This window comes from Mugil cephalus, chromosome 18, assembly GCF_022458985.1.
Source record: "Mugil cephalus isolate CIBA_MC_2020 chromosome 18, CIBA_Mcephalus_1.1, whole genome shotgun sequence".
Lineage (NCBI taxonomy): Eukaryota > Metazoa > Chordata > Actinopteri > Mugiliformes > Mugilidae > Mugil > Mugil cephalus.
In genome coordinates this window covers 814,950-830,689 of record NC_061787.1, presented here as the reverse complement: position 1 = coordinate 830,689, position 15,740 = coordinate 814,950, and the positions used below count along the sequence as shown (strand labels likewise).

The 15,740-nt window shown below is 48.3% G+C and overlaps 1 protein-coding gene across 5 annotated transcripts in view; it reads left to right on the top strand.

Annotated features, from left to right (window-relative positions):
• rreb1a (ras responsive element binding protein 1a) overlaps positions 1–15,740 on the top strand; it is a 53,127-nt gene extending 37,387 nt beyond the window's left edge. For 4 of the 5 annotated variants that reach the window (XM_047568018.1, XM_047568017.1, XM_047568021.1 and 1 more), the window contains 13 exons: positions 229–370; positions 462–610; positions 2,144–2,333; positions 2,421–2,678; positions 3,170–3,596; positions 4,288–5,947; positions 6,028–6,203; positions 7,106–7,315; positions 8,235–8,396; positions 9,098–9,244; positions 9,733–9,854; positions 10,658–11,387; positions 11,818–15,740. In XM_047568018.1, coding sequence (XP_047423974.1) covers positions 229–370; positions 462–610; positions 2,144–2,333; positions 2,421–2,678; positions 3,170–3,596; positions 4,288–5,947; positions 6,028–6,203; positions 7,106–7,315; positions 8,235–8,396; positions 9,098–9,244; positions 9,733–9,854; positions 10,658–11,387; positions 11,818–12,368 — 4,924 coding nt within the window. In that variant the 3' untranslated portion in view covers positions 12,369–15,740. The remainder of the gene's footprint in view (positions 1–228; positions 371–461; positions 611–2,143; positions 2,334–2,420; positions 2,679–3,169; positions 3,597–4,287; positions 5,948–6,027; positions 6,204–7,105; positions 7,316–8,234; positions 8,397–9,097; positions 9,245–9,732; positions 9,855–10,657; positions 11,388–11,817) is intronic. The other variant, XM_047568022.1, reaches the window with a different exon arrangement.

Below are 15,740 nucleotides of genomic sequence, written 5' to 3'. Positions count from 1 at the left end.
AGTGTCAGGACCTCTTACGGGCGTCCAGCCCGCTGCCTGTCACTATAGTGATAGAAGTTTCCTTCTTCTTCTTCTTCTTCTTCACTGACATCAGTTTGTTTTGTCTCCTTGTTTATCTCCACCTGAACATGAGTATTAACGAACTCTCCTCCTCTCATTCTTCTCCTCCTCTTCTCCTCCTTCTCCTCCTTCTTCTCCTCCTCTCCTCCTCCTCCTCCTCCTCTCCAGACACATGAAGATCCATGAGAAGGACCCGGCCAGCGGCCTCCTTCCCGTCAGCCCTCCGTCTCCGACCAAACGCCGGCGTCCGTCCGTGAAGAGGAGGCAGGGCCTGGAGGAGGAGAACGGAGAGGAGCCGCCCAGCAAGAAGGTAGAGACGGCGCCTCCTCCTGGGAGGAGCAGCGGTGTAGAGAGAAGAGGAGGTGGAGAAGGAGGTGTCTGACGTTCTTTCTTTTGTTTAGATGGTGGAGGAGGTGGCGGCCGATGAGGAGGCGGCGGTGCAGCGAGGCTCGGAGGAGGAGCTGCTCCCGTGTCCAATCTGCTTCAAGACCTGCAGCTCGAGGCTGGACCTGGACGCCCACATGGACACGCACCCCGACACCACGCTGAGGTGCGCCTCCTCCTTCTCTGCTCCTCCTCCTGCTTCGTTTCCTCCTCATCTCTCAGTTTTCTCACCTCGTTTCTGTGGCTTTTTTTATTTTATTTTTTTACGTTGTCAGCAACTTTAGTCAAAAAAAAGAAAAGAGTATAAAACTCATTAACACACATACGGGGGGAGGTGAGGGAGGAGGAGGGATGGAGGGATAATGAGGAGGAGGAGACGCTTGAATGGACCGGTTGCCATGATGACCCCTAACCAAAAAAAAAAAAAAACTGTCTGTCGCCATGGCAACAAGACTCAGAGACGGAGCAAGTTCAAAGTTTAACATGTTTCTGGTCTAGTTTTTCATTCATGGAGGAGGAGGAGGAGAAGGAGGGAGGAGGGAGGGAGACAGAATGAAAGAGAGGAAAAGAAAGAAAAGAGAAGAGGGAAGGAAGGAGGGAAGGAAGGAGGTCAGCAGGCGGCGCTGAGCTCGTTATGGAGGAAGTAGAATATTTAGCTGTAAATCCTCACTAATCAGCTGGTAAGAGGATCGAGTGCACTGCAGGGATGGATGGATGGAGGGATGGAGGGAGGGAGGATGGAGGGATGGAGAGATGGGTAATTTACATGTGGTAAATAACAAAGTTTGATAAAGAAAACATTTAAACAGGTTATTATTGATGAAAACGTCAATAAGAAACTTTTGATTGGTCCCAAAGCTGAAACTAAACTCACTGGAGACAGAAGAAGAGAAAGTTCTCGTTAACAAACTCTAGTTTTGTGAGTTTCACGTGGACGTCGCTCACAGATTCTCCTGTTTAAACCCACCAGCCCCTAAAGACCTGAGTGAAACGTCTTCAACGAGCCCGACTAGTCCACAAGTCTTTGTTTCAGCTTGTTTTTTTTATTTCTTGTTGGATAAACCGTGACCTGGATGACGTGGGACACGTTAATATGTTACCTGGTTAATTACAGTCTTAATAAAGGACTCAATATAAAAAGATCTGAGCACATCCTCATAAAAACCTCAGACTGGTCCTCATGAGTGGGAAGAAACATGGAGAATGTCGCCACCTAATGGCCAAACCGCTCATAAACAGGAATTACACTCGCCAGTTCATTAGGTACACTAGAATATATATGAGCCTGGGGATGTTTGGATTAACTTTGAAATGATGCAGAGAAATGAAAACCTCTGGCTCTGGTTGGTGGGAGAACTTACAAGATTAGTTGTAAAAGAAATCAACTTATGATCTTTGCAGGAGTAAAATCAGCTCCCGATAGCGAGACTGAACCGTCCGGGCTACATGTAGTGATTTTATTCCATTAAAAGCATGAAAACAGCTGAGAATTAATTTCACGGCCCAGAAGAGAAATCATGCTGCACAGGTTTGTTTCAGGATCAGAAAATAAAAGTTTATCTTTAGCTTCACTAGAAAAGATGACGATTAAAAAAGCAGAACAAACCTGACGTCACATTTTAATTTAACTTTGACTTGATGATTTATTAATAGAGACCTGACTCTGTTTATAACTTCCTCGTGTGTTTTGTGTTCTTAGGTGTGATCTCTGCTGCCTTTCTTTCCGAACCCACCGTGGTTTGCTGCGTCACAACGCTGGCGTCCATAAGCTCCTCCCCCAGGACCCCAGCGGCCGGCCCTTCATCCAGAACAACCCCTCCATCCCCACCGGCTTCAACGACTTGGCCTTCATCGACTTCTCCTGCAAGAAGTTTGCTCACATCGCGCAGGTATCCGGCCGCCGCCGTTCGCTCCGACCCCATAAAAACACCTTTAGTAAAGTGTGAAGGTTTTAACGGCTCCTTCGTTGGGTTCAGGTTTGGTGTGAGACCAACCTCCGTCGCTGCATCAGCAAGTTCCACCGGTTCGTCTGTGACAGCTGCGACAAGGCGTTCCCCCTCCGCTCCGCCCTGGACCTCCACAAAACCACCTCCCACCCCGACAAACCCGACTCGGAGGAGGCGGAGGAGAAGGTGGAGGAGGACGAAGCTGCAGGAAGCGGCACTGAAAAGGAAGCTCTGTCCTCGGAGCAGGTCGACCTCATGGAAGTACTCGGCCTTCAGCACATCTCAAAGGTAGCGACAGAAATGGGTTTTAGGTTTTTGTGTTCGCACTGAACTTCGATAAAAAAAGTTGCTTTAATAAGAGAATCATCTGGTTCTGTAACAGTTTGCATATAAATGATAATTAGCTGCGTTGCTCCAGTGATTGGGACGTACCACAAAAAAAACTCATGAGAGCGTAAACGTGTTTTACTTTAGATATTGGAGAAGTTTTTAGAAATGTAGGTGGGGAGGGAAACACAGCAACTGACGCTAAAGTGGTAAACGATTCACTTAGAAACTACGTGGGCCGCCATGTTGGATCTGATGCTGCAGTAAAACTACGTGGGCCGCCATGTTGGGTCTGACGCGTCAGTAAAACTACGTGGGCCGCCATGTTGGGTCTGACGCTGACACAGTAAAACTACGTGGGCCGCCATGTTGGGTCTGACGCTGCAGTAAAGCTAAAGAGGCCGGACGTGGAGTCCAGTCCTGTTCTGATTGGTCGTGTTTCTGTCTCTCAGGTGAAGCCCACTCCCACAGACGATGAGATCCACCAGGCCCACCTGGACAGCATCAGGGTGATCCACGTGGAGCCCCCGTCCTCCAGCCTCCCCCAGGAGCCCGCCTCGGCCTACCTGTCAGGAGGTCTGGGGCTGAACCTGGGCCTGGGCGTGGGCCGGCTGGCGGCCCTCAGCATCCCTCTGCTGGAGAGAGACGCCCTCAGCCTGTTCTCGGTGCAGCCCTTCCAGACCGGCTTCCTCCTGCAGCCCGACGGGGGCGGAGCGGCAGCCAGCGCCGCCTCGTCGGGGCTCAAACCCGGAGAGGCCGGCGGAGTCGGGATCATGGAGCTGGCCGACATCCAGCAGATCCTCAAAGTAACGACCGCAGCACCAAATCAGATGGGACTTCCTCCTCTGGCCAAAGCTCCTGGATTCACTGGAGGCCAAGGTTGGTTTGTTCGTCACTGACCTCGTTAAAGCTGTGAAGGTTCTCAGTCGCGTCCAGGTCATTTTCTTTATATCCAAACGCTGTCTGAAGAAAGACACCTGGACGTCTTTGTCCAGTTGTCTTTCTTCAGATGACCTCCACTAGGTGGACCAGTCGTCCTCTCTATGAGTGTCCTCGCCTCAAACCCATCCTGTCAACACTGACTTGTCCTGTCTTGTGTTGTCCTGCCTGGGTCTGACGATGCTAATTAGCATTGGTGCTGTAATGCAGCATATTTGCATCTATTGCTGCCTGGATGGATGTTCATTAACCTCCTATCATTCCTATTTACAAAAAAAAATCCTTTTTAGGATGTAGCCAAAGTAACTGAATGCTGTTCATGAACATGTTGGATCATTCATGGTCTTTGTCTCTTTTTAAAGACAAGACTCTGAAGTTTCTGTCACTACAGTCAGAATCTCTCCAAGTGGTTTAATTCTGGAGGAATCAAAGATCAACACAGTTAAAAAATGACAGATTTTATTTGTGTTTGAATCCTATTATAACTTTTATCAGTGAAACCAGAAGAACATGACGTGTTGCATCATGCAGCATTTACTCAGACACAGCTCTGATTGGTTCATGAAGCTGCTGCTGAGGAACGATGGAGGGTTAACGTTTATTAAAGTAGTGACGTTGGTTTCTTCTCCAGGTCAAGTCCAGAAGGCGATGCCTCCGTTGAAGCCCAAACCTCCCATCAGCCCTCGCCCCAGTCTCACGGCGACCACTCCCCCCCCCCTCCAGAGCTCCCAGCAGGCCTCTCTGGGCTGCATCAGCCCCAGCCTCCCGCCCCCCAACCCCAACCTCTTCAAGACCCCCTCCTCGTCCTCCTCGTCCTCCTCCTCAGCTGGTAACGGCCAGATGGACTCGGAGTACCTGGGCGACACCCACACGCCGTTGTCCGACTCGCCGCCAGCTGCTACCACCGCTGTTCACGACGAGTCCGGGCTCACGGGACGAAAGCCGGGAACCAAAGGGGGCACCCACGGGGGCTCGGCGAAGGGCTCGTACCCGTGCCGCTTCTGCGACCAGGTCTTCCCCTTCTCGGGCGTCCTGCAGGCTCACATGCGCTTCCACCTCGGCATCCTTCCCCACCAGTGCAACATCTGTGACTACGTAGCCCCGGACAAAGCTACTCTGATCCGCCACCTGCGGACGCACAGCGGCGAGCGGCCGTACGTGTGCCGGGTCTGCCACTACCCCTTCACCGTTAAGGCCAACTGTGAGCGCCACCTCAGGAAAAAGCACGGCAAGACCTCCAGGAAGGACATCGAGAAGAACATCAAGTACGTCACCTCCACCACCACGGCCAACATAGCGGCGGCCATCACCGCGGTGACCACCACCGGCCAGGACCTGGAGACGGGCGGCGGCGGCGGCGGCGGAGCCGAGACCACGTGCCGGTTCTGCGGCGAGGACCTGAAGACGTACCGGGCGCTGCAGATCCACCTGCGCACGCACAACGGCTGCCAGAAGAAACCGTTCGAGTGCCGGCGCTGCGGAGCCGCCTTCCTGGCCAAACGCAACTGCATCCACCACCTCCTGAAGCAGCACCCGGAGGTGCAGGAGAGGGAGATCGAGGAGCACATAGCCACGCTGCCGCCCGCCGCCACCGTCGCCACCACCCGCACCGTCAACGGCACCGGCACCGGCACCGGCCTGCCCCCCAGCCAAGCGCTCCCGGCCGTGAAGGTGGAGGAGCTGGTCTATCCTGCAGGACTGGACCAGCCGCTGGACTTCTCGGCTAAGGGTCGAGGCGCTGGGAGCCAGGCCGGGTCCCCGGGGGTGAAGCTGGAGAACGTCTCCCCCACCTTCGACTGCTCCGCCCTGGACCAGCCCATCGACCTGTCCATCCCCAGCAAGAGGCAGCGCAGGGAGGCGGCGAGCGTCGGCGAGAAGAGGGAGATCAAGACGGAGCAGAGCAGCGTCCTGGAGCAGCAGCTCCCCCTCCCTCCCCTGCACCCTCACCCCCAGCTCGGCTGCTACCAGCTCCCCTCCGGGTCCACGCCTCCCCCCGCCTCCCTCTCCAGCTCGGCTCGAGCCCAGCGCCTCAAACCGCTGCTGCCTAAACCCACCTCCTCCTCCACCTCCTCCTCGCCCTCCACCGGCCACAAGGAGCTGCCTCCTCTGGCCTCCATCGCTCAGATCATCCACTCCGTCTCCGGAGCTCCAGACCTCCTGAAGAGGGAGGCCCCCTCGCTGGAGAGCAAACCCCCGGAGGGAGTCGCCTCCTCCCAGGTCGATGCAGACGCCTCCGGGGCTTCGGCCGCTGTGGAGGCTCAGAGCGAGGACGTGTCCGAGGCCACGACCAGGTTTGTTTTAGCTTCGTAATTAAATCTCAATAATCACGGGCTCAGTGTTTGGTCTAACCCGGTTCCTCCCGCTCCCCCAGGAGGAGGTCCAGGAAGAAGCCGGCCGCCTTAGCGGTGAAGGAGAAGGTGGTGAGCGGAGGCATCGACCTGGAGTCCAGCGGAGAGTTCGCCAGCGTGGAGAAGATGTTGGCGACGACGGACACCAACAAGTTCAGCACCTACCTGCAGACGGGAGCAGACATGGGAGGAAAGAGAGGTAGGAGCCTGGAGCGGGGGGGGGGGGGGGTGTTAATCTAACACATAGAACAGCAGGACATAGACACTGCAGCCTGCACCACTGTGAGTCCTTTCTACGTCTGCCTCGTCAGTCCGGTTCATTCTGCAACAACTCCCAAACACTAGGGGGCGCTGTGTCTTTTTTTTGTTTCATTTTTGTTCATACTTCCTGCTTCACTTTCAAATGAGCACGAGTCGTACAAATGTTTGTGTCTCCAAACTTCCTCAGTTATTCTTTACTGATCCAAAACTAATTGATTGTTTTGGATCAATTAGGAAACGTTACATTTAACTGAGGAGGTTTGGAGACACAGACGTTTGTACGACTCATGTTGGGTGAAATTTGGCTAAAAGTTGTTGAAAGTGAAGCAGGAAGTAGAAAAAAAATTTAAAAAGACACAGCGCCGACTTGTGTTTGGGTGGAGTTGTTACAGGGTGAAACCAGACTGAAGTAGAAAGGACTCAGAGGCTAAATACAAGGTCAGCGCAACAACAATAATAATAATGATGATTTTATTTATTTTATTTTAGGCTGCACATTAAAAACCAAGTAATAAAAACACAATGAAAACACACGAATGAACAGAAAACGATGAATCAATGAATGAAACCAGTGGATCAGAGGGAATAAGTTTGAGGAGTGAATCAGAATTAGAAAACCTTTATTTGTCCCATGATGGGGAAACAGCACACAGAAAAATAACACAAATAAAGATAAGTTAATAATAAGATACATAATAAGATAAAAATAGAATAAACAATATACGAGTCACATATACAAATAGTACTGAAGAATGGAGAGACTGTTGAACCAGGAGGAGTCAGACTAATATTCACCACGGCGCTGAACATAGAGTCTAAACGGCTTTTTAATGTGGACAGATGGTGATAGAGGAGGAGGAGCAGGAGGGGAGGAGAAGGAGGGAGGAGCAAGGGAGGAGGTGAAGCCAGTGGCAGCCTCCGCTACGACGCCTCCGTCCAAAGGGAAAAAGAACGCCTACTCCAACTCTGTCCAGAAGATGACCTGCCCCTTCTGCCCCCGAGTCTTCCCCTGGGCCAGCTCCCTGCAGAGACACATGCTGACGCACACCGGTAACGCACAACACACCGGTAACGCACAACACTAGTGCAACTACAGCCGCACACCGGTAACGCACAACACACCGGTAACGCACAACACTAGTGCAACTACAACCACACACCAGTAACGCACAGCTACAACCACACGGGTTTATAACGTCTACGAGGTATATGAGGCATATGAGGTTTGTGAGGTATATGAGGTTTATTACGTAATTGATTAATCATGAAATCAAAGAAAGTAGAAAAACATAATTCATCACTTATTACTTGTTACTGTAATTTAAAAGTAATTAGTTACATTATAATATTAATGTCTTTGAATTTTAATGCATTACATCACGTTTAAGTTACTTTCACCAAAATGACCGTAAATATGGATTTTCTTATTTGTTTCAGTGCAGCTCGTTTCCTTCCTGTAGAAGCTGAGTGACAGTGACTAAGCTAAGCTAACGCTAACAGCAGGATGGATTAATACATATAGTGATGCTGTAAACTGAGTGTATTTATTGAATCAATGTTGCTAGAAGCTTCTACTGTAAATAACTGAACACGCTACATGTTTCCTTAAATTAACCAGATATTTTGGTTTCTCACACACACTGAACTTAACTCTAATCTTCTTCGTATCTTTTTCTGTGATGAACTGTAAATAATGAGCTTCTGTCCATCTGGTGAATGTAGAGTCTGACTCTTCTCCTCAATCAGCTGTTCTCTACCACAAACAGGAAGTTAACATTTAAAACACAACTTAATTCATTTCATTAACTTCAGGTTTAAAATCCACTGTAACATGTTACTGACTTGAGTAAAATATTCCCTTTACAGTCATTACATCACTTCTGGTGGTAGAATAAACTTGTTGTGTCGCCATCTTTAGCCGTTAGCTTAGCATACGAGATGTCGGCCTTAAACTGGACTCTGTCTTCAGGTCAGAAGCCTTTTCCGTGTCCGAGGTGCGACGCCTTCTTCTCCACCAAGTCCAACTGTGAGCGCCACCTGCTGCGGAAACACGGCGTGACCCACAGGACGCTGCGACGCAACGGCGCCCTCGGCAGGAAGGAAGGAGATGAAGCCTCACACGAGAGCAACGGTCAGTTTGGTTTCATGAGCTTCTCCTCATACGTTCACTGTGTTTCACTTCATCAGTCAAGGTTTGGTTTATATTTAACAAATATACAAAGATAATGAATGGATTGAATGTACAAAATGCAGTGACATATATAATTAATCAGCTGCACTGATACACACTATGTAATTATACCACAGACATCATCCATCAATCAACCTCATTACAATAAATATAATTCATTACATATATAAATACGTATACACATGTACGTAGAAATAAAATAATAAAAGATTCAGACTTTAAGAGGGAAAGGGAAGAATTATAAATCTAGATTTATTAAAGTTTTAGGACAAGGTTTCCCATATGATGAAATTACTACGGTGGCTCGTTAGGGTCTAATTTACTCCTTCATGGTCTCACAACGAATCTGAAACATGTCGTGTTGTTTTTCCTCCTGGAAAAAAAAGGTGTTTGTGTCGTTCACTAATAAGATTTTACGTTACGTGACTTTTTACGGTGCTTTTGATTTTTTGGACATTTACAATTATTTAACGAGAGTTGAGTCAAAACCTGGAGAAAGTGACTTCAGACGTAACGTGAGTTAGTTAACTTGATTAATGGATTAATTTTAGCCCTTTGCTCTCGTGACCCTCCTCTGGGCCCTGAACCTCATGTTTGGAGCCTCTGAGCCTCGTTTCATGTGGATTGAATGTGTTTTGCAGAGAGCCAATCAGAGACGGAGCAGGTTGCCTCAGACACACAAGATGTTGGCGGCTCCGCCTCTGTGGAATCAGGCCCCACCCCCACTGCAGATAGCCCCGCCCCCAGTGAAAGCACACAGCCAAGCACCGCCCACAAAGCAAACCAAGGTGAGTTCACAGGTGGAATAATTTAATTTAATCTTTTAATCAATGATATTTAGTGATTTGCTTTCAGAGATTTTATTTAAGTTCAGATAAATGTTTTGGAGAAAGAGCAGAATAATTCCTTTTTTTTTTTTTTTACCTTGTGTCCATGAGGTAGAAAAATAAATGTGGTGATAACAATGTTTATTCCACTTTAAACAGGGTTTCTGCTGAGTTTTACAAAGACAAACTCTTAGTGGTCCACTTAGTTCCTGTAGTTCTTCATGAATTATAACTGTTCCTCATTAGTGGAGCCAGCTCCTCATTCTGGGTCTGATTTTCTTTATTTTTCTTACTTCTAAGTCTTAAGTTTAACCCGTAATTCTCTGAACAAGTGAAGTTTAAGACCTTTTTAAAACCTGCAGAAACTCTGTTTAAAACTTTATGAAGCTTTCTTTTTTCCCCCAAACATTCTCATTGGAAAAGTACAATACAATACTTCCAACCTGCAGGTTGCAGTCCAGCTACTGAAGCTGCAGACCAGCAGGAGGCAGAACCCATGGAGGAGCCGGACCAGCAGGAGGCGCCAGAGGCCGGAGCCGCTCAGGCCAAACAGCCTCATCAGGGCAACAAGGTGAGTCCCCCCGGGCCTCGGTCCGGACCAGCGTCTAACGTCCCACCACTAAACACAAATGTCCCGAAAAGGATAAATAATTAAATAATGATCCTCCATAATAATAATAATAATAATAATAATGATGATGAAAATCCCCGTGTCCACATATGAGGACATCATTTCTTCCAAAAACGACTTCCTGTTCAAAGACGATGCTCAGTTTTTTATATTTAAATTAAAAATGCATAAAAAACCTGAAGCTTAGAAGGTTAATTATCTGCCTTAAGATTTAATTGTTTGGGACCTGGTTCTAACAGATCCTGGTTCTAACTGATCCTGGTTCTAACTGATCCTGTTGTTGGACCTGGTTCTAACAGATCCTGGTTCTAACTGATCCTGTTGTTGGACCTGGTTCTAAATGACCTGGTGTTGGACCTGGCTCTTACTGATCCTGGCTCTAACTGATCCTGGTTCTGACTGATCTGGTGTTGGACCTGGTTCTAACTGATCCTGGTTCTAACTGATCCTGGTTCTGACTGATCCTGGTTCTAACTGATCCTGGTGTTGGACCTGGTTCTAACTGATCTGGTGTTGGACCCGGTTCTAACTGATCCTGGTTCTAACTGATCCTGGTGTTGGATCTGGTTCTAACTGATCCTGGTGTTGGATCTGGTTCTAACTGATCCTGGTTCTAACTGATCCTGGTGTTGGACCTGGTTCTAACTGATCCTGGTTCTAACTGACCTGGTGTTGGATCTGGTTCTAACTGATCCTGGTTCTAACTGATCCTGGTTCTGACTGATCCTGGTGTTGGTTTTTAGGTGGAGAACACCGATGATGACGACTGCCACAGCAACAAGAGTCTGGACCTAAACTTCGGGAAGAAGCTCATCGACTTCAAACTCACCACCTCCTCGTCCTCGGGCTCCGGTCACGAGGAGGAATCGTCCTCCCAGCCCGCGTCCTCCTCCTGCTCCTCGTCTTCTTCGTCTGCTCCTTCCGCCTCCTCCCCCCGCGCGGCCACGGAGAACCCCGAGGACAAGGAGAAGGAGAAGACGTCGTCCTCCTCGTCTTCGTCGGTGAAGCAGCAGCCTGAGTACAAACACGTCTGTCGAGTTTGTAAGAAGAGTTTCCGCTACGCGACGACGCTCGCTCGCCACGAGAGGGCGCACCTCTCGGAGGAGACGCCGACTCCGGCGGCCGCGGACGAGACGTCGCCCGTGAAGAAGGAGGAGGAGGAGGAGGAAGAGGAGGAGGCGACGGAGAACAGAGCAGCCGAGGAGGAGGAGGGAGACGAGAAGGAGGCGGAGATGGAGGTGGAGGCGAAGGGAGGAGAGAGCGACGGAGGAGAGAGCGGCGGCGAGTCGGAGGAGGAGGAGGAGGAGGAGGAGAAGGAGGAGAGGAGTGACGAGGAGGCGTCAGAACCAAAGAGTCTGGAGGGAGGAGAAGCTTCGGGAGGACGAGTGGACAAGAGGAAGAAGATCTGCAACGTCTGCGGGAAAAGATTCTGGTCCCTGCAGGACCTGACCCGACACATGAGGTCCCACACAGGTAAGACGAGAGGCCACGCCCCCTAAAACATGTGACAGGAAACCAGGAAACAGGTGGATGATCAGAGCAAACTAAGAACAGTGGACTCACCAATGCTACGAGCTTTAGCTACGACACGGCTCCTACAGTTTATCAGGAAACAGGATCAGTTCTGATAAATGCAGCTAAATAAAAGATGCTAACGCTAAGAGCTTTACTGAGAGCTAACGTCAGTCACATGATGCTGTAGCGTTATTTTAATTCCTTTTATAATTTAGACGCTGTTAAAGTTAAAAACGTGTGATTCAAACTAATGCTCACCCTCGTAACCATGGAGACGGCCGCCTCCTGTGATGCACGTGTCAATCATTCTGCCTGTAGCTGTTCAATGTAGCGATGGTGATTCAGTTTCTGACTCGTCCCCTGTCCCCCGTCCCCCGTCCCCCCCCAGGTGAGCGTCCCTACCAGTGTCAGACCTGTGAGAGGACCTTCACCCTGAAGCACAGCCTGGTCCGACACCAGAGGATCCACCTGAAGCCTCGCGGCCCGGACGGGTCCTCGGCCGCCAACGACGACGCCAGCGAGGACGGCGACTCGTGCACGCCCACGCCCACCTCCACCTGCCCCCCCTCGGAGAACGAGAGCGAGTGTGGGAGCACCGCCGTGGGGCCCAAGGAGCTGGAGGAGGAGGAGGCCGGCGCCAAGGAGGAAGAGGAGCGGGGGGAGGAGGAGGAGGAGGAGGAGGAGGCGGCGGAGGAGGAGGAGTCGCCCTCGGCCGACGGAGACGCAAAGAAAGCAGATCCAGATCTTCCAGGAGCCGAGGAGAAACCCAAACCCTCCGCGGACCTGAAACCAGACTCCTCCAAAGACGCCTCCAGCTCCAGACCGGACCCCCCCCCCGCCGAGGGCTTCATCCAGGGGCTGCTGGAGATCCACACTAACAAGCCCCCGCTGGAGCACATCCTGCCCAACGGAGAGCCCCCCCTGGTGGGGGCGGACTGAGGCCCACGTCACCGCAGTGCCATAAGACACCATCGAAGAAGAAGACGATGATGACGATGCAAAAACCAGCTCAGAAACGTTTCTCTGACAGAAAGACGAGAATCTCTTGAAGTGCCTTACTACTAGTCCAACTTCTAAAACTTCTAAAGATGTCTTTTGCTATATCTTTATCTGAATTATTACGGAGGATGGATCTAATTTTTATAGCTTTTTATGATGACAATGAATTTATTATTTTTTTTGTGCGGGGAATCTATTTCAGCAATAAAAAAAGAATAAAGTTACGATTTATTATTGTTCTAGATTTTGTTTGAGAATTGATGATCAACTCTGAGGACGGCGTGAGGTGGACGGGGGTCGGGACGGACCGTCTCCGTCTCCGTCTCCGTCTCCGTGTCCTCTGTATTTAAACCACAAGAGGCCGAAGCAGCTTTAGATTGAAAAGCTAAAACTCGTGGCGGTGGGGACTTTTCTTTCCTTTTCATCCACCTCTCCCACGTCTCCTTCTTCTTCTCTTTTTTTTTTGTGGATGTGGGTGAACTCCGAGGAGTCGGCTACTCGGGCCTCCTGGTGCTCGTTTTTGTAACTGGAAAACTCAGACACGCCAGCTCCTCGTCGTCCTCGACGTCGCCCTGACTCCGGGCTCCTGACTCGGCAAAAACGGAAAAATTAAAAACCCAGAAACATTCACGGACTGGTCACGTTTCTGTGTGAAGAAGAACTGAAAGGGCAGAAAATAGTGTTGGTTTCCTCCTTAATGTTGTTGTTTTTTTAAACCCATCACACTATTTATCCCTTCATCCCTCAGAGCAGTGAGTTGGTTTGTGTGTTAATAATAATTTCATAATCATTCTCAGTTGATTCCTTGTGTGTACAGAGAGCTGAACGTGTGACGTCAGGTTGTGTTTTTGTGTTTTTCTGCGTGGGTGCGATTATCGGTGTCGGGAGGGGAACTCTTTTTTTTTTCTTCTTTTTATTTTTTATTAATAACTGAACAAATCAAAACTCTGTTTCTCGTCATCGTCCGTTTCTCCTCGTCGTCGCCCCCTAGTGTTCCTTTCGGGTTTCTTACAGGGCCTCAGCGCCGATACTTGACCTGGGTTCAGTTTACCTCAACCTCTGCTTTCTAACTGCAACCGCTCAGAGACGAGCAGCTCTGTAGGCAACTCTTGAAATCCTGCGTCTTCCTAAACGTGGCACGGCTAGCAGGCTAGCAGGCTAGCTAGCGGCTAGCAGCTAGCAGCTAGCTGAGGCCGACTTAACTGATGTGCACAACCACTCAAACAGAGCTAAACAACTCAGCAACAGCAAGAGGATGTAGCAGAAGCAGCGGCTCCTCCGTACAGTATTATCCGCTTCGGGAATTCGGCCTTAGAGACAATCACTAATAATAATGATGATGACTCCAGTAAAGTGGAATAATTAATGCGCTAACCCTCGGCTGTATGAGAAGGGAGGGAGGGATGAATGGGAGGACAAATGGAGCCCAGCATCCAGACCCAGAACCAGATCCAGATCCAGAACCAGAACCAGGGAGAGGGTGTTGTTGGGTTTTGTGTGTGTGGGGATGTGTTTTTCTTTTTTTTTTTTTTCGTGTGAAGATGAGCTCATTTCTTCCTCTTGTGCGTCTCTGATTTATCATTTTTATTATTAAATATAAACTTAAATATATGAAACAACCTCATAAGCAAACGGAACCTCAGCAGCTCACGACAGAACTGAAGGCAGCGACAGTCGGTGAAAGTTAAGACAAATGATACGAGCTCTGACTGATCTCTGCTCTGAACTGGCACTAACGACTTCCTAACTACTACTACTACTACTACTACTACTACTACTACTCTTTGTACTACTACCATTGAGACACAATCAAGAGAAAGAGGGTCAGGTTGCTCGGGTTTGTCATGAAACCGTTTGATTAGAAAGAAGCGGCTCAGGATTAAAGGACGGAAATAGTTGTTTTCAAACTAAATTATTCGCCTTCAGTGATAAATTCAGCATCTTTTCATTTTCTAGCGTCTCCTGCAGCTTAAAGACGGATCCAAGCTAACGAAACAAATCTGTTCATTATTCTCTCCAGGTCCTTTCTTTTATTACCCCCCCCCCGTCTCTGTGCACCCTCTCTCTGGGGACTTTGTGTTCACGTTTGTGTGTTTGTGTTTGTGTGCGCGGCCATATGAATACTGGACTTCCATTCGAATGCACGTGGACTGTTTTTAAATGTATTTATTTGGAGCCCAGGCGAGTGCGAGCTGGTTTTTTTGTGTGTGTGTGTGTGTGTGTGCGAGTTGTTCTGCGATGACTTGAGAAGAAGCCATGTATTAAAATATAAAATATATCACGTTGATGCTGCCGAACTGTTTCTTTTTTGTTTTTTTTGTTGAGGAACTGGTTTGTGTTGTGGACTCGCCGGCCGTACGGACGCCGCTCAGCCGGCTGCAAATCGGACTAGCAATAAAAAAAAAATCCCTCTGAATCCAAAAAAAAAAAAGCTTTATGTAGATGTCCTGTTTCTGAACCGAGACCAGAACGTCTGCGTCTGATGGTTTATTTTTTAGTTTGGCTGAGAATTTCTTTCTTTTTTTTTTTTTTTTTGGATGTTTTATTTTTTTTTCTCTATGACATATAAATGCGTATAAAACTGTGAAAATCCATTGTGTTCAGTTAAGGGGTGAGTTTTAGGTTTAGTTTAATTTTTTTTTTGCATGTTAATCTAATTTGTTCAATTATGGATGATTTCTTCTTTCTCCATCACTTCCTGTGCTACAGTATATATATAAATATAAAAGTATATATATATAATCTCGCTCTCAGGGTCTTTCACCGATTCATTATACAAAGTCTTCATGTTCTTATTTCCTGAGTTGCATCTGATTGTCTCTCTCTCTCTTTTTATTTTTTTTTATTTTTAATAATTATGATCCAGATCTGTCAATCACTACATTTAGCACTTGACTGTGAACTAGTCATCACCAAACAGAAAGTGTGGTTGGATTTTTGGTTTTTATTTAAGCCAGATTTCATTGACATTTTTGCTTCTGTTCCCTCTCTCTTCTCTCTCTTTATTTACTTTTTTTTTGTTTTTTTGTTTAAGTCTGTTTTCTTGTTCTCGGGTTAAACTCTCCTGTCTAACTTTATTGTCCCTGTCGGAGGCGAACGGGAACTTTAAACACATGCTGGACCTCAATCAGAAAGCATTAACACACAATCGTCTGCAGAACTTTTGATTTCCCCTCCTCGCCTCATCCTCCCTGTGCTGTTAGTAATAAAACATGACAGTGTTTCACCAAGTCAAGATGTAAAACTGTTCTGTATTCAACCCAATAAAAAAAAGCAATAAAGATTATATTAAGGAAAGGTGTGTGAATCAAA